Source organism: Cebus imitator, unplaced genomic scaffold (genome assembly GCF_001604975.1).
Source record: "Cebus imitator isolate Cc_AM_T3 unplaced genomic scaffold, Cebus_imitator-1.0 Scaffold182, whole genome shotgun sequence".
Classification (NCBI taxonomy): domain Eukaryota; kingdom Metazoa; phylum Chordata; class Mammalia; order Primates; family Cebidae; genus Cebus; species Cebus imitator.
This window is the reverse complement of record NW_016107497.1, coordinates 2,814,883-2,836,945: the sequence shown is the minus strand read 5'-3', so window position 1 is coordinate 2,836,945 and position 22,063 is coordinate 2,814,883. Positions and strand designations below refer to the sequence as shown.

The 22,063-nt window shown below is 37.8% G+C and overlaps 1 protein-coding gene across 1 annotated transcript in view; it reads right to left on the bottom strand.

The window, feature by feature from the left end:
• The window catches only part of CNTN5 (contactin 5), a 1,396,301-nt gene that overhangs the window by 78,989 nt on the left and 1,295,249 nt on the right, over positions 1-22,063 (bottom strand). Inside the window, exon 18 of the mRNA XM_017545918.2 lies at positions 16,556-16,705. Coding sequence (XP_017401407.1) covers positions 16,556-16,705 — 150 coding nt within the window. The remainder of the gene's footprint in view (positions 1-16,555; positions 16,706-22,063) is intronic.

The window sequence follows — 22,063 nt, the reverse complement described above, 5'->3', positions numbered from 1 at the left end:
AGAAGAGATTGAAATAACAGAATACAATGTAGAAAAAAAAAAAAAAAACTAGAAAGCAAAGCAATTTGAATGTGTGAAAACATGTGTAAGCATAGTCTTTCATTCAAAATGTCTTTTCCCCTACTCCTTTTGCCTTGTCTATGCTACAAAATCCAAAGAAATGACTACAGGTTGAGAAATATCAAATCCCCTTACAGATAGTACTAACTAGATAAGAAGAACAGAAAACCATCATGAGAAGGACTGTCACGTGTTTGCAAGGATGATTTAGAGAAGATGCGTGCTCTGTAGTATGTGCCACATGCTAAAAAGTTCTCCTGACTCTCCTGTTGTTCAAGTGGGCTGGATGACAGGGCATGATGGAACACTGTCAGCAGTGGAGACTTCTCGTACCGAGCGTATCTTGGGGAGTAGACTGCAGAGCTGCAACCAAGAGACTGTACGGTTCTTACTATATTAACAAACGTGTTTAACTCTGAAAATGTTTTCTCAGTATGAAAAAATATACTTTTTCATGATTACTACTTTGGAAATTTCCATTTAATAATAACTCATTTAAATTAATGATGGAGGTGATATAATAAAAAAAAAGCTTCCAATAACATTGAGCATTTATGATGTGCCAGGCACTGTGCTAAGCTCATTGTATGCATTAAAAAAATCTTATTTAATACAATGGTCAAAAGGAGTAGGTTGCGGTATCTCCATTTTATAAGTGAGAAATTCAAGCGTTAAATGATATACTTTTTGCTTATGTCCACCCTGTTGTTAAGTGGCACAGTAGGACATTAATCCAGATTGAAACTCCAACCTTTCATCATAGGTAAATTTTTTTCTTTAAAAAATATATACATAAGCATATATGTATATTAATTCTCGTGTGTATATATAATTCATTAAAGTTTGAAATAAACTGCAAAGATTGAGATTATACAAGTAGCTTTGAAGATAATTGAAATTTTATACTATAAAGATCAGACCTTTCTGAATGACAAGTTATATAGTTAGCTGTACCTTTTCTCCCTTTCATTTATCTTTCAACAGTGTTAAGAACGTGTAACTTATAGAATATTAAAATTCAATTAAATGACAGATTGATAAGGCTATATTTACTTTACATATTTTTCCATTTCTACTACAGTGTATATTTCAAATTAATTTCCCCAAATGTGATTTTTTTCTCCTGAGTTTCATCTTTTTAAGTAATAGAGAAAGTATTTCTATTACCCTATCCCAAATTTATATATTGGTTTGATGATATTAACACATTTCAAAAATCAAACATAGGGGTATCTATCTTTATTTATAAATGTAATCATGAACTAAAACTTGTAAGAAAATTGCACTTAAATACAGCTAGTGCTCGACTTACGACCACGACTGGTTCCGACAGACCGGTCGTAACACGATTTGGTCGTAAGTTGAGTAGGCTATATGCACGCGGAGATGGCAGTGCTGCTGGAAGCTGGTCCGCACTGTTGTACGCCCAGCTGGGCAACATTTGCGCTGCCAGACGTGGAGCAGTCGTGGCTAGCGATTGTGGTCGTAAAGTGGAATGTCGTAAGTTGCACAGGTCGTAAGTCGATCAATACCTGTATAGAGATGGAGGAAGAGCAAGATGGCAGAATAGAAATCTCCACTGATTATACCCTTGGCAAGGACACTGCTACACTTAAAAAGTACTTTTGTAAGAACTGAAAATCAGGCGAACACTCACAGTATCTGGTTTAAACTTCATATTGCTGAAAGATGCACTAAGAGGTAGTAAAAACAGTCTTGAATCACTGAGACTGCCACTCCTCCATTCCCCAGCAGTGGCCCCACAACACAGAAGAGACAAAAATCTGTTTGCTTGGGAAGAGGAGAGTGTAGCAACTGTGAGACATTAAATTCAGTTTTGCCCAGTTATAGCAGAAAGCAAGACCTGACCAAACTGAGCTGACACCCACCCACAGAGGGAATATTTATTTACTCATTTTTATTTTTATTGAGACAGAATCTCGCTTTGTGGCCCAGGCTGGAGTGCAATGGCATGATCTCGGCTCATTGCAATCTCCGCCTCCCAGGTTGTTTTTTTTTAATTGTGTTTTAGGTGTTGGGGTACATGTGAAGAACATGCAAGATTGTTGCATAGGTACATATGTGGCAAAGTGGTTTGCTGCCTTCCTCCCCATCACCTATATCTGGTATTTCTCCCTGTGTTATCCCGCCCCAACTCCGCAACCCCAACTGTCCCTCCCCAGTTTCCCCCGACAGAACCCAGTGTGTGATGCTCCCCTCCCTGTGTCCACATGTTCTCATTGTTCAACACCTGCCTATGAGTGAGAACATGCAGTGTTTGATTTTCTTTTCTTGTGTCAGTTTGCTGAGAATGATGGTTTCCAGGTTCATCCATGTCCCTACAAAGAACACGAACTCCTCATTTTTTATGGCTGTGTAGTATTTCATGATATATACGTGCCACATTTTCCCTGTCCAGCCTATCATCGATGGGCATTTGGGTTGGTTCCAGGTCTTTGCTATTGTAAACAGTGCTGCAGTGAACATTTGTGTGCATGTGTCCTTGTAATAGAACGATTTATAATCCTTTAGATATATACCCAGTAATGGGATTGCTAAGTCAAATGGAATTTCTGTTTCTAGGTACTTGAGGAATTGCCACACTGTCTTCCACAATGGTTGAACTAATTTACACTCCCACCAACAGTGTAAAAGTGTTGCTATTTCTCCACATCCTCCCCAGCTTCTATCTCCAGATTTTTTAATGATTGCCATTCTAACTGGCGTGAGATGGTATCTCAATGCAGTTTTGACTTGCATTTCTCAAATGACCAGTGATGATGAGCCTTTTTCATATGTTTGTTGGCCTCATAGATGTCTTCTTTTGAAAAGTGTCTGTTCATATCCTTCGCCCACTTTTGAATGGGCTTGTTTGTTTTTTTTGTTGTAAATCTGTTTTAGTTCTTTGTAGATTCTGGATATTAGTCCTTTGTCAGATGGGTAGATCGCAAAAATGTTTTCCCATTCTGTTGGTTGCCAGTTCACTCTAATGATTGTTTCTTTTGCTGTGCAGAAGCTGTGGAGTTTGATTAGGTCCCATTTGTCTATTTTGGCTTTTGTTGCCAGTGCTTTTGGTGTTTTAGTCACGAAGTCCTTGACTATGCCTATGTCCTGAATGGTCTTGGCTAGATTTTCTTCTAGGGTTTTTATGATGTTAGGTCGTATGTTTAAGTCTTTAATCCATCTGGAGTTAATTTTAGTGTAAGGTGTCAGGAAGGGTTCCAGTTTCTGCTTTCTGCACGTGGCTAGCCAGTTTTTCCAACACCATTTATTAAATAGGGAATCCTTTCCCCTTTGCTTGTTTTTGTCTGGTTTGTCAAAGATCAGATGGTTGTAGATGTGTGGTGTTGCCTCCACTCCTCCCAGGTTTAAACAATTCTTGTGTCAGCCTACCAAATAGCTGGGATTACAAGTACCTACCACCACACCCAGCTAATTTTTATATTTTTAGTAGAGATGGGGTTTTACCATCTTGTCAGGCAGGTCTGGAACTCCTGACCTCAGGTGATCCACTTGCCTCGGCCTCCCAAAGTGCTGAGATTACACGCATGAGCCACAGCGCCAAGCCCAGAGGGAAAATTTAAACCAGCCCTAGCCAGAGAGAAATCTCCCATCCCAGTGGTCAGAACTCGAGTTCCTGAAAGCCTCACTACCTCAGGCTGGAGTTTTCTGGGGCTCTAAATAAACTTGAAAGGTAGTCTTGACCACAAGGAACACAACTCCTAGGCAAGTCCTGTATTGAACTGGGATCAGAGCTAGTGGACTTGGAGAACATGTGACCTCTAAAATATCAGCTGGGGTGGCTAGGGCAGTGCTGATGCTACCCCTTCCCTAACTCCAGGCTGCACAGCTTGCAGATCCTTAAGAGTTACCTTCCTTCCACTCTAGGAGAGGAGCAGGAAGAGTGGGGAGAACTTTTTCCTGCTTCTTCGTTACCAGCTCAGCCACAGCAGGATAGAACATTGGTCATAGTTGTGAGGCCCACTTTCTATACCCTAGTTTCTGGATGACATTTCTAGACACATCCTGGGCAATAAAGGAACCCAGTACCTTGAAGGGAAAGACCCAGTCCTGGCAGGATTAATCCTCTGCTACCTAAAGAGCCCTTGGTCCCTGACTAACCAGCTGCAATACCCAAATAGTATATCGTGTGCCTTTGCTGGCTTCAGGTGAAACTCAGCACATACCCAGCTGTGTTGGCTATGGGGAGAGACTGCTTCTGCTTGAGAAAAGTGGAGTGAAAAGCAAAGGGGACTTTGTCATGAACCTTGGGTACCAGCTCAGCCACAAGGGTGCAGAGCACAAAGAGATCTCCTGGGGTCCCTGATCCCAGGAGATGGCTCTTTGACAGCATTTCTGGACCTGCCCAGGGACAGAGAGGAGCCCACTGCCCTGAAGAGTGAGTTCCAGGCCAGGCAGCATTCACCAAAAGCTAACTCAAGAGACCTAGGACCTTAAGGGAACACTGGCAGTAGATTGGCGGTATTCCCCGTGGGCTTGTGGTGGCGGTGGCCACATGGTGAGGCTCCTCTGCCTTTGGAAAGGAGAAGGAAGAGTGGGAAGGATTGTGTCTTGTAGTTTGAGTATCAACTCAGCTGCAGTACAGTAGAACACCAAGTAGACTTCTAAGGATTTTGACTCTAGTCCCTGGCACCTGGATGGCACCTCTGGATCCACCTAGGCCCTAGGGGTAACTCACCACCTGAAAGGAAGGACACTGGCTTGGCTGGCTTTGCCACATGCTAATTGTAAGGCCCCAGGGCCTTGAGAAAACATAGGCAGTCACTAGCAAGTGGTTATAGCAGGGCCATAGGTGAAACCCAGTGCTGTGCTTGCTTCAGATCTAACCCAGCGCAGTTCTAGTGGTGGTGGTGGTCACCAGGGTACTTAGGTCACTTCATCCCCAGCTCCAGGTTGCTCAGAACAGAGACACGCCATTTGTTTGGGAGAAAGTAAGAAAAGAGAACAAGAGTCTCTGCCTGGTAATCCAGAGAATTCTTTCAGATCTTGTTTAAGACAGTCAAGGTAGTACCTCTGCTAGTCTCCAATAACTACCACATTACTGGGCTTGGGGTGTCCCCTAAAGCAGATACAGCTAGATAAAAATACGTAAGTCCTTTCCAATACCTGGAAAAGCCTGTACAAGAATGGAAGGTACAAACAAGCCCAGTATGTGAAGTCTACAATAAATGCCTAACTCTTTAATGCCCAGACACGAATGAACATCCACAAGTACCAAGACCATCCAGGAAAACATGACTTCACCAAATGATCCAAATATGGCACCAGGGACCAATCCTGGAGAAACAGAGATAGGTGACCTTTCAGACACTTAAATCAAAATAGCTGTTATGAGTAAACTTAAAAAAAAAAAAGCAATACAATGCCAAGTAGGAATTCAGAACTCTATCAGATAAACTTAAAGAAATTGAAATAATAAAATCCCACAGAAACTCTGGAGCTGAAAAATGCAATTGACATACTGAAGAATGCATGAGTCTTTTAATAGTAGAACTGATCTAGCAGAAGAAAGAATTAGTAAACTTTAAGATATTTGAAAATATATAGTTAGACAAAAGAAAAAATAATCAAGCACACCTACAAGATAAACAAAATAGCATCAAAAGGGCATATCTAAGAGTTTTGGCCTTAAATAGGAGGCAGAAGGAGGTAGGGGTAGAAAGTTCATTCAAATTGATAATATCAGAGAACTTCCCAAACGCTAGAGAAAAATATTAACATTTAAGTAAAAGAAGGTTATGGAACACCAAGCAGATTCAACCCAAAGAACAATACCTCAAGGCATTTAATAATCAAGCTCCCAAAGCTCAAGGATAAAGAAAGAATCCTAAAAACAGTAAGAGAAAGACACAAATAACATACAGAGGAGCTCCAATATGTCTGGCAGCAGATTTTTCAGTGGAAACCTTACAATCCAGGAGACAGTGGCATGACATATTTAAAACGCCAATGGAAAAAAAATATTTTACCCTAGAGTAATATATCTGGTGAAAATATCCTTCAAACATGAAGGAGAAATAAAGGCTTTCCCAGACGAAGAAAAGCTGAGCGATTCATCAACACCAGACCTGTCCTATAAGAAATGCTAAAGAGAATACTTCAATCAGAAAGAAAAGGACATTAATTAGCAATAAATATCACCTGAATGTACAAAATTCATTGGTAATAATAAGTACACAGGAAAACACAGAATATTATAACACTGTAAGTGTGGTATATAAACTACTCTTATCCTAAGTAGAAAGACTTAATGATGAACCAATAAAAAATAGTAACTACAACAACATTCGAAGACAGTACAATAAGATATAAATAGAAATGGCAGAAAGTAGAAAAGGAGGTGGATAAAGTTAAGGTGTAGAATTTTTACTCATTTTTTCTTGTTTGTTTGTTTGCAAAGAGTGATAAGTTGTTATCAGCTTAAAATAATGAGTTATAAAATAGTATTTGCAAACCTCATGGTAAACTCAAAGTGCAAAACTTAAAAGGGATACACAAAAAACAAAAAGACAAACCATATAACTAGAGAAAAACACTTTCAGTAAAATGAAGACAGGAAGAAAGGAAAGAAGAAAGAAAAGACCACAAAACAAACAGAAAACAAATAATAAAATGGCAGGAGTAAGTCCTTACTTATCAATAGTAATACCGAATGTAAATGGGCTAACCTCTCTAATAAAAAGACAGAATGACTGAATGGTTAAAAAAAAAAAAAAAGACTTAATGACCTGTTTTCTACAAGACACACACTTCACCTGTAAAGACACTCAGAAACGGAAAATACAGTGATAGAAAAATATATTTCGTTTTTGAAATGAAAATATATTTCATTTGTGGAAATCACAAAAAAGTAGGAGTAGCTATACTTATATCAGAAAAAAAATTTCAAGACATAAACTATAAAAAGACATAAAGAAGTTCACCATATAAAGATAAAGGGGTAAATTCAGCAAGAGGATATAACGCTTTAAAATACATATGCACCCAGTACTCGAGTACCCAGATATACACAGGAACACAGGAAATATTATTAGAGGTAAGGAAAGAGAGATACACCTCAATGCAGTAATAGCTGGAGACTTCAATACCTCATTTTTAGCACTAGATAGACCTTGCAGACAGAAATTCAACAAAGAAACACTGGATTTGATCTACACTATAGACCAAATTGACCTAATAAATATTTACAGAACATTTTATCCAACAGCTGAAGAATACACATTCTTTTCATTAGCACACTGATTATTCTCAAGAAGAGACCATATGTTAGGTCACAATAAAATGCTACTGAATGACCCATGGGTCAATGAAGAAATTAAGAATGGAATTGAAAAATATATTGAAACAAATGATAATGGAAACACAACATACCAGGACACATGGGATACAGCAGAAGCAATACTAAGAGGAAAGTTTATTGCTGTAACTGCCTACATCATTTTAAAAAAAAAAGGAAATACTTCAAATAATCTAATTATGCATCCTAAGGAACTAGAAAAGCAAGAGTAAACCAAACAGAAAATTAGAAGAAAAAATGTAATAAAGATCAGAGCAGAAGTAAGTGCAATTGAAGGAAACAATACAAAAGATCAATAGACCAAAAGTTTTTTTTTTTTTTTTAAGTTAACAAATTTTTAGCCAGACTAAGAAAAAAAGAGTGAGTATGTAAATAAGCAAAATTGGACATGAAAAGGAGACATTACATCTGACACTGCAGAAATTCAAAGGATCACCCTTATACCAAAAATAAAGACATTAAAAAAAAAGGGAGAGAGAAAACAACAGGCTGGTATCACTGATAAGTACTGATGCAAAATTTCTCAACCAAATACAAGCAAACTGAATTCAGCAACACATTTAAAAGTTAATTCATCATGACCAAGTGGAATTTATCCCTGGGATGCAAGGCAAATTCAACATACACAAGTAAGTCAATGTGATACATTATATCAACAGAGTGAAGGCAAAAACTCCTATGATCATTTCAGTTGATGCTGAAAAAGCTTTTGATAAAATACAACATCTCTTCATAATAAACTCTCAATAAACTGGGTATGGAAGGAATATAACTCAACATCATAAAAATCATGTATGATGGACTCATAACTAGCATTAAATGGGGAAAGACTGAAAGCCTTTCCTTCTAGATCTGGAACATGAAAAGAATGCCCATTTTCTCCACTGTTTTTCAACATAGTACTGGAAGTTCTAGCAAGAGCAATCAGACAAGAGAAATAAATAAAAGGCATCCAAATTGGAAAGGAAGACAACAACTTTTCCTAGTTTGCAGATGGTATAATCTTTTGTTTGGAAAAACTTAAAGACCCCACCAAAAAACAATTAGAACTGATAAACAAATTCAGTAAATTTGCAGGACACAAAATCAGCATACAAAAATCAGTAGCATTTTTATATGCAAACTGTGAACAATATGAAAAAGAAATCAAGAAAGTAATCCCCTTTACAATAGCTTTAAATAAAACACCTAGAAATTAAATAAATGAAAGATCTCTATAACAAAAACTATAAAACATTGATACAATACATTGAAAAGAACACAAAACAATAGGATATTCCATGTTCATGAATCGTAAGAAACAATACTGTTAAAATGTTCATACTACCCAAAGCAATCTACAGATTTAATGCAATCACTATAAAAATAACAATGATATTCTTTACAGAAATAGGAAAAACAATCTTAACGTTTATATCAGATCACAAAAGAGCTAGAATAGCCAAAACTATCCTAGCCAAAACTATCAGAAAGAACAAAACTGGTGGAATCACATTATCATACTTCAAATTATACTTTAGATCTACAGTGATCAAAACAGCATGGCAATGGCATAAAATAGACACATAGACCAATGGAATAGAATAGAGGACCACAACATAAATCCATACATCTACAGTGAACTCATTTTCAACAAAAGTTCTAAAAATATCCACTGGGGAAAGGACAATCTCTTCACTAAATAGTTCTGGGAAAACTGGATATCTATATGGAGAAAAATGAAACTACATTCCTATCTCTTGCCATATAAAAAATCAAATCAAAATGTATTAAAGATTTAAATCTATGACCTCAAAATACAAAACTACTACAGGAAAACATCGGGGAAATTCTCCAGGACAATGGAGTAGGCAAAGACTTCTTGAGCAATATACCACAAGCACAGGAAACTAAAGCAAAAATAGACAATGGGATCAAATCAAGTTAAAAAGCATCTGCAAAGCAAAGGAAACAGTAAATAAAGTGAAGCACCAACCCACAGAATGGGAGAAAATATTTTCAAACTACCTATCTGCCAAAGAATTAATAAACAGAATATATAAGGAGGCCAAACAACTCTATAGGAAAAATAATCTAAAAATCTGTAAAAAAAAAAATGGACAAAAGATTTGAATAGACATTTCTCAAAGGAAGACATATAAGTGGCAAACAGGCATATGAAAATGTGCTCAACATCATTCATCAGGGGAATGGAAATCAAAAGTTCAATAAAATACCATCTGACCCCAGTTTACATGACCTATGTCCAAAAGACAGGCAATAACAAATGTTAGTGAGGATCTAGAGAAAAGAGAACCCTCATACACTGTTGGTGGGGATGTAAATTAGAACAACCACTATGGAGAATGTTTGGAAGTTCCTCAAAAAAACTAAAAATAGAGCTACCATATGATCCAGCAATCACATTCGTAGGTATATACCCAAAAGAAAGAAAATCAGTTTATTGAAGTGATATCTGCACTCCCATGTTTATTGTGGTAATATTCACAATAATCAAGATTTGGAAGAAACTTAAATGTCCATCAATAGATGAATGGATACAGAAAATGTGGTGCTTGTGCACAATGGGGCATTTTCGAACCATACAAAAGAATAAAATCCTGTCATTTGCAACAACATGGATGGATCTAGAGGTCATCATGTTAAGTGAAATAAGCCAGGCACAGAAAGACAAACATCCCATCTTCTCATTCATTTGTAGGAGCTAAAAATTAAAACAATTGCACCCATGTAAATAGAAGAAGGATGGTTACCAGAGGCTGGGAAGTGTAGTTGGTAGTGGGGGCTTGAGGGTAAGGGAGGATGGTTAATGAGTATAAAAAAAAATAGTTAGAAAGAGTAAATAAGACCTAGTATTTGCTACCATAACAGAGTGAATATAGTACAAAAAATTAATTGTACATTTTAAACTGACTAAAAGTGTATTATTGAATGGTTTGAAACACAAAGCATAGACATTTGAGGGGACAAATACCCTCTTTATCCTGATGTGATTAAGCATTGTATGCTTGTAGTAAAATATGTAACTCAAAGATATATACATCTACTGTATACCCACATAAATTAAAAATTAAATGTCTGTGCACATAAGTAAAAACATATTTGTATTATTATTTTGACATCCTAATACTAAGAAATTGGAATTAATCCTAAGAAACAGGACTGAACCAATTTATCTTATCTTTGCTGACTATCAAGAGCCTCCCTCCCTCCCTTCCTTCCTCTCTCTCTTTCTCTCCTTCCTTCCACCTTCCATCCCTCCCTCCCTTCTTTCTCCTTCTTTTTTCCTTCTTTCCTTCTTTCTTTCTTTGAAAGAGTGTCACTCTGTTGCCCAGGCTGAAGTGTAGTGGTGCAATCTCTGCTCATTGCAACCTCTGCCTCCCAGGTTCTCATGCCTCAGTCACCTGAGTAGCTAAAATTACAGTCATGTTCCACCATGCCTGGCTAGTAGAGATGAAGTTTCGCCATGTTGGCTGGGATGATCTTGAATTCCTGTGGCCTCAGATGACCTCTACTCCTGGGCTCCCAAAGTGCTGAGATTACAAGTATGAGCCACCATGCCTGTTTCCTGATGACTGGAAAATTCAGAATATATTCTTCAGAAAAATTTTAAAGAAAAATTCTGTTTTTTGGTATGTAGAAAAGGAGCAGTTCTATGGGAGAAATGGTTGACTATACTGCTTTGGAATTTACAATATTCTATTAAGTAAGTGAAACTTAAAGAGGCATACCACTTTCTATTCAACATCCCTAATGTGAAACCTTTTCTCTACCAAGCAGGTCTATTTTCGAAGTTTGGTTGGCCCTTTAGAACAGCATTATCTTTTAAAATACTGAATATGTACTTAATAGAGGCAGAGTGCATCATTTGAGAGGCTGTCTCAAAATACTGGTGCCTTTTAAAATCTGTGCTGCCTGACAAAACTGGCACAGAACTCAACACTTGGTCCAACACCATTAGTAGCTCTTGCTCTGTGCAGTACCACAGTACAAGAAGCATAAAGTACGCAATACAAACCTTCCTCAGCTCACTTTCAAAGGAGAGTGCTTCATGCATTTTCCATGCTACTTCTTTTCTTTAAGATTTTAATGGACTAAAGTATGTTACATATATAGAACTCATGATAAAATAGAGAGACAGGCAATACATGATTGAGTAGCTGCAGAGATAGTCTTTTAAAATGCATAATCTGAATACACTTTAGCTTGAAATGTAAAAGTGATTTTGCTAAAATGCTTTTTAATCGCACAAGGAGATATATACCATAAAAAGTTTAAATGGATTATTCATCCCAAATGGATTCTTTATTTTGAAAATGAATATTTATAGAGAGCCTCTGAATTAGGCAGTAATCTTTGCCTTTGTTTAAACACAATTAACAATATGCAAAATAAGGCGATGCTTTTTAGAAAATATGTGAGCATAAGTACTTCTATTGGCAGTCATTTCAGTAACTGCACAGTGAGTACATAAAATGAAGAACAACTAACCTGTTATGCTCTTAATTAATGAACACCTGTACACAATGAAAGCATGGTTGATTTTATGGATGCATGAAAATCCAACCAGGCAGTTAATGCACAATTTAAAATTCATGCTGTTGAAAAGGTAGCAGAAAAAAACAACTTATAAGAGGCAAATCACAAAAGTGGAAAAGTTGGATTTTCTGTGGCTCTTTTCAAACATATATAAGCCATTTTACCTTTTATTTTTTTGATTGAGTAACGTTTATATGGTAGAAACTGAATGTATTTTGTATTGTTATTTACATTTATTGGGATAAATTGACCATATGGAATTTTTTTTTAGTTACACTTTTAAGTTCTGGGGTACACGTGCAGGTTTGTTACATAGGTAAACTTGTGACATGTGAGTTTGTTGTACAGATTATTTCATCAACCAATTAAGCCTTTGGGCATATGCCCAGTAATGGGTGTATTGGGTCGAATGTTATTTCTGTTTTTAGGACTTTGAGGAGTTATCACACTTTCTTCCACAGTGGTTGACCTAATTTATACTCCCACCGAGTGTATAAGTGTTCCTTTTTCTCTGCAACCTTGCCAGCTTCTGTCATTTTTTGACTTGTTAGTAATAGCCATTCTGACTGGTGTGAGATGGTACGGTATCTCATTTGTGGTTTTAATATCATTGCATTTATTCATTTCTCTAGTAATCAGTGATGTTCAGCTTTTTCTCATATTGTTATTAGCCGCATGTATGTCTTCTTTTGAAAAGTGTCTACTCATATCCTTTGCCCACTTTTTAATGGGGCTGTTTGTTTTATTCTTGTAAATTTGTTTAAGTTCCTTATAAATGCTGGATATTAGACCTTTATCAGATACATAGTTTACAAAAATTTTCTCATATTCTCTGGGTTAGCTGTTTACTCTGTTGACAGTTTCTTTTGCTGTGCAGAAGTGCTTACGTTTAATTAGGTCCCATTTGTCAGTTTTTGTTTTTGTTGCAATTACTTTTGTCATCTTCATCATAAAATCTTTGCCTGTTCCTATGACCAGAATGGTATTGCCTAGGCTGCCTTATGGGGTTTTGATAGTTTTGGATTTTACATTTAAGTCTTTAATCCATCTTGAGGTAATTTCTGTATATGGTGAAAGGAAGCGGTCCAGTTTCAATCTTCTGCATATGGCTAGCCAGTTATTCCAGCACCATTTATTGAATAAAGAATCCTTTCCCCACTGCTTTTGTCAGGTTTGCTGAAGATCAGATGCTTGTAGGAATAAGACCATATTTCTGCACTCTCAGTTTTGTCCCATTTGTCTATATGTCTGTTTTAGTACCAGTACCGTGCTGTTTTGGTTACTGTAGCCCTGTACTATAGTTTGAAGTTGGGTAACATGTTGTCTCCAGCTTTCTTCTTTTTGCTTAGAATGGCCTTGGCTATTTGGACTCCTTTTTAGTTCATATGAATTTTATAATAGTTTTGTGTAGTTTAATGAAGAATGTCAGTGGTAGTTAAATAGAAATAGCATGAACTCTATAAATTGCTTTGGCCAGTATGGTCATTTTTACTATATTGAATAGTTCTATCACTGAGTGCTAGTGGGTTCCTGGTTGCCTGTCTCCCTGGGGACATTCACCACGGTGGTGGAGGCAGTGCAGTGTGGGTTTGGCATGGGGCTAGGGTGGTGGTGATGGGGCCTGATGACAACTGTGTGCCTCCTTGAGCTAGAGGTGGTATTGGCTGGGGGCGAGACACTGACAGACACAGGTCTGTGTGTCTTCTCTGCTCTGCTAGCCAGAGGGGTCACAAAGGGTGGGGGAGGATCTGCTGTTCTCTGTGCATTCTTAATGCAAGGGTGGGGTACTTGTGGGGGTGGGGCTTTCTGGCTCTGTACCCACCAAGACCCTGTCTGCAATGGCAGTTGGCAGGGGAAGGAGGAGCAGACAGCACTATCAGGGGCCATCAGAGCAAGGAAAGCAAACCCAAATCTCTACCCCTAAGCAGACACTCCCAGCAAACTCATGTGGGAGGTGCCCAATGGAGAGCTGTGGGGGACGTTGCAGCTGCAGTGTGAGAAATGACTGTGCAGGTTGGTGAGTGGCCATAGGAGCTGCCCCACTGGAACTCTCTGCCTTTCAGTCAGGGTCTGCCAGAACAGAAGCTATGGTGAGGCCTCCCAAGGCTCCTGAGGGTGCCCTGCAAAAGGTGTGGCCATACTGGGGCCCTTGGAGAGGCCAGCAGACCAAGGTGTTGCTCAGGTTGGACTGGCCCCATATGATGGGCAAAACTGCCCTACAGAGTTCAGGACAGACAGAAAGTTACCCTAGGGCTAAAGTCTCCTATGCAGCAAATTGAACCTAGGGGGATGGCTATCCCTCACCATGCTCCACTACAGATGCTCTTGCACCAAACCTCCTGGGCTCTGCATCAGCTGGCCTGCAGTTCCTACACAGCTCTCCTTAGCAAGTCCACAGTCTGTGGTGGTCCAGGTTGTCTCCTTCTGCTGGGGTTCCACAGGCCTGTGGCAAGAGTGGGTTGCTCCTTGCCAGTTCAACTCACCAGTTCCCCCAGAGCTTTTGGAGGCTAGGAATAATTCTGGGTGTGTAGGGTTCCCACCTTTCTCCCCCAATCTGCCCACTCTCTGTGTTTGCCCTCTGTTCACTTTCAGTGCCTTCCCAGTGAAGATCTGTTAGGAGCATGCCAGTCTCTGGGTCCCTCAGTAATAGCTGTTCCACTTCTCTGAGTCTAGTGGTCCATCCTGAAATATTTTTTTCTTTCTTTTTCTTTTCTCCTTCCTCCCCTTCTCCCCTCTATCTCCTTCCCTTCCTCCCTCACTCCCTCCTTCCCATTCATCCATCTGCCCACCCGCTCATCTGTCCATGCGTTCATCCATCCATCTGTCTGTGTGGAAATTCACTCAGGATGGTGGCAAAAATATTACGGGAAAAATAGTAGAGGAAGTTATAAGACTCTAGTCTCAAATCCTTTTGGAAGGCTTAAGAGTTTTTTCATAGTTTCAGTAGAAGTTTTGGCTGAAGGCAGCCTAAATCCCCCTTACATTTAGTTAATAAGTAAAGTAAATAGCTAGGGTTTGTGGGGGAGTTTACCTAACGAATTTGTTTACTCACGTGGTCTTAAAACTAACCTTTGAGCTGGATATCCCTCTCAGGGAGGTTGACTAGCAATATTGTCCACTAACGGTGTTTGCTTTGGGCATCAGAACCTGGCCTTTGATCTTTCTGTACAAGTTGTTGACTCAACCTTTGTCAATTAAACTTTAATAAATAAATGCATGTCTCTGTGCCTGGTGGTTGCAGCTGTTTATAGCACTCTCCAGGGAGTCTGTAAAGCAGCCAAGGACACTCAGTGAAACTGGTAAAGCATAATATCTGTGTGTCAGTTTACTTTATTCATCCATCGCCAAGTCAGGGTCTGCAGGACAGACCCCTGAAGGTGGTGACCCCGACACTTCTGGACCATAGTATGTTTTAGAGAAAAAGCCAAATGTTTTGATAGTTTATTTTAATGATTATAATCTTTGTTTAATTTGTTAGAGGTCTAAAATCATATTTTTGGTTCAAATCTATAATACAAAATTGGCACAGTTAATTCTTAGTCTTGTACATACATGTGTGTTTAACCTATGTACTGGTGTGTAGGGCAATATAAATGAAAAAAAATTGTTCCCTTTAGAAACATGACATGTTGAGTACCAGTACCAAACACTGTTCTAGGTTCCAACATAGGACAGTGAACAAATAAGACAAATCTTCATTTTCAGTGCATTTTTATTTGAGACTGATATATTATCGAGAATAAAAACATTAGCGTTTGTTATTTTCTCATCCCTGTACCTATCCCTGATCTTCCCTCTATCTCTCTTACTGTTTTCATATTGTTCTTATCAACACTATTAACGTGTGTGTTCCGCTAAGTAAATGTGTAACCAGGTGTTTTCTTAATATACAGTATTAGAGGGACATAAAAGATAGACAAAGTCTATCTTTTATAGGCCTTGTCCAAAGTCATAAAAAATCTACTCAGAAAATTTCTGTATTCCGTATTTCTTTATTTCCTGCTCCTTCCAGGTGATAGGCAAGATATCTTAAAATTCAAATAGAGATATTAATTTCTTAGTTATTAGAAACATTTTATCAAAGATGCTTTTTCTAAAAGATGACAAGAATGCTATGTTTTTAAGTCAAGGAGCAGATGGGTATTTATTTTACAATAAACTTCAAGAAGGCAGTAGGTCAAGGAAAGACTATGTTTACTTTTTCCAAATTGTAATTTGTATGGGTTTGGTGGTAAAGGATAACATAAGAGAGTTCTAAGGAAGTACACTGTAATTAAAGGGTCACTGGAGAAAAAGAAGGTGAGCCAATTTACTCTGAATCTTATGGGTATGCTATAATGAATCAGTATATTATTAGAAGAATGAATTAACTGCTTCAGTTTTGTGGTAACCTGAAGATCAGTGCAAGGATTGGTCAAAAATAGAAGCATTTAGATGGCTGTATTTGTGGAAATGAGGAGAGAAATTTCTGAGAACAAATTAAATGAATAATTAAAGAAAATAATGTTAAGATGTCTAGGTAAATGAATCAAGATAAATTATGCTCAGGCAAGCAATGGAGCAGTCATGGCTAATTCAACTCACTTTCAAGATGATTAGAAGTACACCAAATCCAATCTGACTCTTCCAAATTTTTACCTGCTTCATTTGTCCGGATCATTCGAGATGGGGTGCTTGGATCTCCTGTTCCAATAAGGTTGGTGGCCACCACTCGAAATTCATATTCCACCCAGGGATTTAGGTCCACAGCCATGGCTGACTCCATGTCTCCTGTTATGATTTCTGGGACTATAGAAAGGAAGGAAATTTCTTGACATTAGGAAGACTGGAAACATGCTACAAATGGCAATCAAGAGTATCAGTGCTACTGACACAATCAGCAGGCTGATCATATTTCCTCACAACATGTGGTCATGTCATGGTGTCACCTTCAGTGTCATTAGTAAAATAAAAATCAATCTTCAGGAGTAAGCACTTGCATATGTCAAAGCTTGCTGTAGTTAATTAGAACTCTTTTATTTTATCTTTACACAAAACTTGACATTGTCTACGCGAATAATTATTTCATCAACCCCTCAGCCCTAGGTAAAGGGCCAGTTGGAACTATAATTTAAACAGTTTTCTTTCAATTTCTAGGGAATTTCTTGAGCTGTTTGCTTTCCCAGTTCTGGTGAACATGTTTAGTCACTTGGTAATTCCAAGCAGTAAATTAAGAATATGTCTCTCTAATTTAAAAATACAGTTTGTGGCTAAGTGTGGTTGCTCACACCTGTAATCATAGCACTTTGGGAGGCCAAGGTGGGCAAATTGCCTGAGCTCAGGAGTTCGAGACCAGCCTGGGCAACACGGTGAAACGCTGTTTCTACTAAAATACAAAAAATTAGCCAGGTGTTGCAGCGTGAACCTGTAATCCCAGCTACTCAGGAGGCTGGGGCAGGAGAATCGCTTGAATCTGGGAGGCAGAAGTTGCAGTGAGCCGAGATCGAGATCACACCACCACACTCCAGCCTGGACTACAGAGCAAGATGCTTGTCTCAAAAACAAAAACAACAAAAACCCAAACAACAACAAAAAAACCAGTTGTGGTATCTGACTAGAAACACTGAATTCTCCTTAGAGTGAGTTTTGAACTACATTTACATCTTTGTCAGAGCATAAAATTGTCAATACAATTACCATTAGCGAAGTATTTTCACATGGATTATATGCTCTATTTGGGACTGCTTTTTTTGTTTACTCATCTCTACTGTCTAGAAAATGTTTCTAAATATTTGTTACAGGAATTAAAAGGCAGAACGTGGAGAATGTCCCTTACAACATGCAAAGATCTTCTGGATTTATATCCGTCTTGGATTTCTTTGTAGGCATGGCAGTAGAGCCAAGGGTGGGAGTTGGTGATCTTGATTTGAGGACTCAATTCTGTTTTACTACAGCAAGGTGGGATGAAGTCACTTTGAATTTTCCATGAAAATCTCTTCTGAAAGGTTTCAAAAGAATGTTACCAAATAAGCAGCTCTGTGAAAGGTGAATGCTCAGAGCATAGGCAGTGTGGGCTGCCTGACAAATCTCACAGCACTGCAGAGCTGATGATTTTTTTTTAAAGCAATGACATGAAGACATGGAAAAAAAAATCTGTCCCCTCTTGCTGCACTGGCAACTGAGCAATACACTTGGAGTCTAGAGGTGGGTGGGGGAAAGTCTACTGTTAGACCACAGCTTGGTGAAATGCCAAGCTATGCTTGACAAACATACACAAGGGAAAAAGGGATTCTCAGATAATGCTCAGCCTTTTCTAGTCCAGAACCTATACCGTATCATCAGTACTTGCATTGGGTGTACCAGAACTTAACATCACTGTTGAATTTAGTTATGTTTATTTAAGTCATCTCAAGTAACTCCAGGCATCTGTACCATGATCATCCCTTTTATTCTAATCTCCAGAGAATTCTGCCCATTTCCTCTTCTGCCCAGCTCATTTTCATTCCCTAATTCTTGAAGTTCTTTCACTGTGACAGTTGGAATTCATGATCTGTCTTTAGCAAAATCCCCTATATAATTAATCTCCTCTCGGCATTCCTACAACTTTTTACTCCAATAGAAACTAAAATTTTACGCTTATTAAAAGGTGAACCTTATTAAGGTATCATGGAGAAAAAGAACCAACTCTTTTTCCCTCTCTCTCCCACATCTCTAATGGATGTTTCCCGCTGGCATACAAGTATGCGGGTGTTTTCCTCTGAAAAACAAAAACTAGGGTCTCTTAACATTTCCCCTCCTTCCAGCCTTGACTTAGTTTCTCTGATTCTTTTGCGAGCTGTTTGTGCTGTTACTTACTATCTGCAGTTATTTTTCTTCCATTCTGTCTTGAACCTGTGCCAGTCAGGCTCTTACCCCCAGTTTTCCATCATACTGGCTTCTGCCAAGATTACCAATGAATGGTCTCTGTTACTGAAACCTTATGGCCAGATCTCTGTTACTCATCTTTCTTGAACTGTCATCATCCTTCCACACAGCTGATCATCCTTTGAAACACTTCAAAACTTAACTTGTGTTTCTCTCCCACCTGACTATGCCTTATCAGTCTCCGTTGCTGATTTCTTTTCATCTTTCTGATGCAACTTGGTTCTACTGTTTTCCATTGTTTACTCCATGGTGATTTATCCAGTCTCATGGTTTTAAATATCCTTTATACTGATAACTCTAATATTTTAACAAACCTCTTCCCTAGATTTCATACTCATATGTTCAATGGCATATTATTAATAGACATTATTTTAATAATTTGTGCAGTATTCATATCCAGAGAATGACAGTTGCTTTCTTACAGATGTAGCCCAAATCTTTGGTCCATCCTGGACTCCTTTTTTTTCTCCCAAGTCCCATTCCAGTCCATTAGAAAATTATGGCATCTGCGACTTCAAATTATGTTGATATCTTTACTTATCTTGCCAGAAAAGTTTCTTGGAAGAGTTGTCTATATTAATTTTTCTCCTATTCTCTCCGGAACTCATTCTTGCTAGACTTTGATGCTGATGCCTATGTTTACATCAAAACTGCTATTGTCAAGGCTACCAGTGACCTCCATATAGTGAAAACTAATGATCAATTCTCAGTCTTTATTTTACTGGACATATTGGCAGCATTTAACACCGTTCATTAAGCTCTTTTCTTTGACAGGCTTTATTCCTTTGTCTTCCATGGCATGATATTATTTTGGTTTTCCTTTTACCTCAGTGATTGCTTTCATTCTGCCTCCTTTGGCTGGTTCTCTTCTCCACCACTCTGTTACAATGCTCCAGGGTGTCATTTTCATACTTTTTCTTCTTTATTTATACTTACTTTCTTGGAGTTTACATAAAGTTTCATGTTTTAAAATATTGATATGCCAGTAATTTTCTAATTTATAACTTTATGCTAAATCTCTCACTTAACCACCATACTTATATACTCAAATGCCACCCTGAAATCCCATTTGGACGTCTAATAGATATATCAAAGTTAATGTGTCTCAAATTGAACTCCTTAGCCCATTTCTACCCAGTCTGTTCCAATCATGAAGGTTTCTCAGGCCTCTCTATGTCACTTATCAGTAATTCCATTCTTAAATTAGGTCAAAAATCTTATAGTCATTCTTGAATTCTTTTTCTCTCGTGCTGTTTACATCTAGTTTGTGAGCAAATCCTGTGGCGTTTGCCTTCCAAATAGTGCCAAATTCTGACCACTTTTATGACCTCTGTCATAAAATCATCAATGAATTGAAGGTATTATTATTTTTGATGAAATAAAATACAACATGAAAGAAAGTAAAAACTTCCTTTTTTATACAATTAGGATTTTGATTTGAACTGCAGTATTGTGGAGATTAAGGATAATGGAGGATTTATACCAAAGTAAGTATTTGAAAAGTCTTGCAGCATCTTTTTATAAATATATTATTTCTGGAACTTTAGGGACAACTTGGTTTCAAAGAAAACATTGTGCATCAGAGAGAACATGACAGCAACTAAAGACAGTGGAAGATCTTTTATTGACTCAGGGAAAGCATCTTGTTGAAATGCTTTTGCAAGCAAAAGAATCACATCTAAGACTATTTATTTTGAAACAAGATCTCATTCTGTGGTCGAGGCTGATGTCAGTCTCCTGGCCCAAAGTGATTCTGCCACCTCAGGATCTTCCAAAGTACTGAGATGACAAGTATGAGCCATCACATACAGCCAACAATTTAATAAAATACTAAATAAATCTGTTCAGTTGAAAACTTTAACCAATCAATCTGTGGAAAACATAGCCACAGATAGAAGACATATCCACTGACAGAAGAATATTTAAGAAACATGTCTGAGTTAAGTAAACAAAGACCAATGAATTCTATGATTCTAGGCAATTTAATATTCCTGAGTTGACATAATCACAAACTACGCCTGCTAATTCTTCTCAGCAGCATGAAGAAGAAAGTCAGGTTTCTAAATCAAAAGCCATTTGCTTGAATGGAAAAGGGGACGGCAAGTAAAATTATTTGTTATGGCTGTTTGCATACTTATTTTTCAAAATAAACACTTATTTTCATTTACATTTTAGACTCATTTGCAGGAGACAGTATTCTTAATTCCAAGATGTGCTCAGCTAGAGGGTTCACGTGGAACCTCTGACTTTATTTGCCAAAAGTGAGAAATGCACTATTTTTTCTGTTCATTTTGATGTATTTTAAGTGCTTTTCAAATAGGAGAGTATCAATTGCATTAACTATATCAATGAGTTTAAACTCTAGATTCATTTTTTATGGGTATTTTAAAATTAGAGTTTCTTTTGACTGAAATTAATTTAGATTGAGGAAGCAACTATGAAACCAAAAGGTCCATGACCCAATGGAGCTGGTGTGGCTCCAGAGAGACTTCCTTCCTCTTCATAGGCATGAATGAAATTGTGGTGAGAATGAGCATGGTATTACAGGAAGCATCTAAAAGAGCTATTTTGGAGTATGCAAACCTTGTGATGAGGACAGTTCCTCATCAGGTTTGCCTTGAGGACAGCATGCCTCTGCCAATGGCTGCAATTAGTCCTGGATTTTGGAGAAATGAGTTACAAGAGGACACATGTAGGGAGAGCTGTAGCACCATGAAGGGTAAATACAATTCATCATTTATAGAAATCTTTTTCTGAAGAATTTTTTTTTTACATAAATACAGCACAGTTGTAGGGTTTTTAGAAGTATTCTTCTTACTGAATTGAATTAAAACAGAATGCTCAAAAATATCCCCATCAAGATTAAAGACTTAAATGTAAGACTTAAAACCATAAAAACCCTAGAAGAAAACCTAGGCAATACCATTTAGGACATAGGCATGGGCAAAGACTTCATGACTAAAACACCAAAAGCAATAGCAACAAAAGTAAAAATCAACAGATGAGCTCTAATTAAATTAAAGAGCTGCTGCACAGCAAAAGAAACTATCATCAGAGTGAACAGGCATTCTACAGAATGAGAGAAAAAATTTGAAATCTATCCATCTGACAAAGGGCTAATATCCAGAATCTACAAAAAACCTAAACAAATTTACAAGAAAACAACGTGTCAAAAATTGGGTGAAGGATATGAATAGACACTTCTCAAAAGAAGACATTTATGTGGCCAACAAACATGTGAAA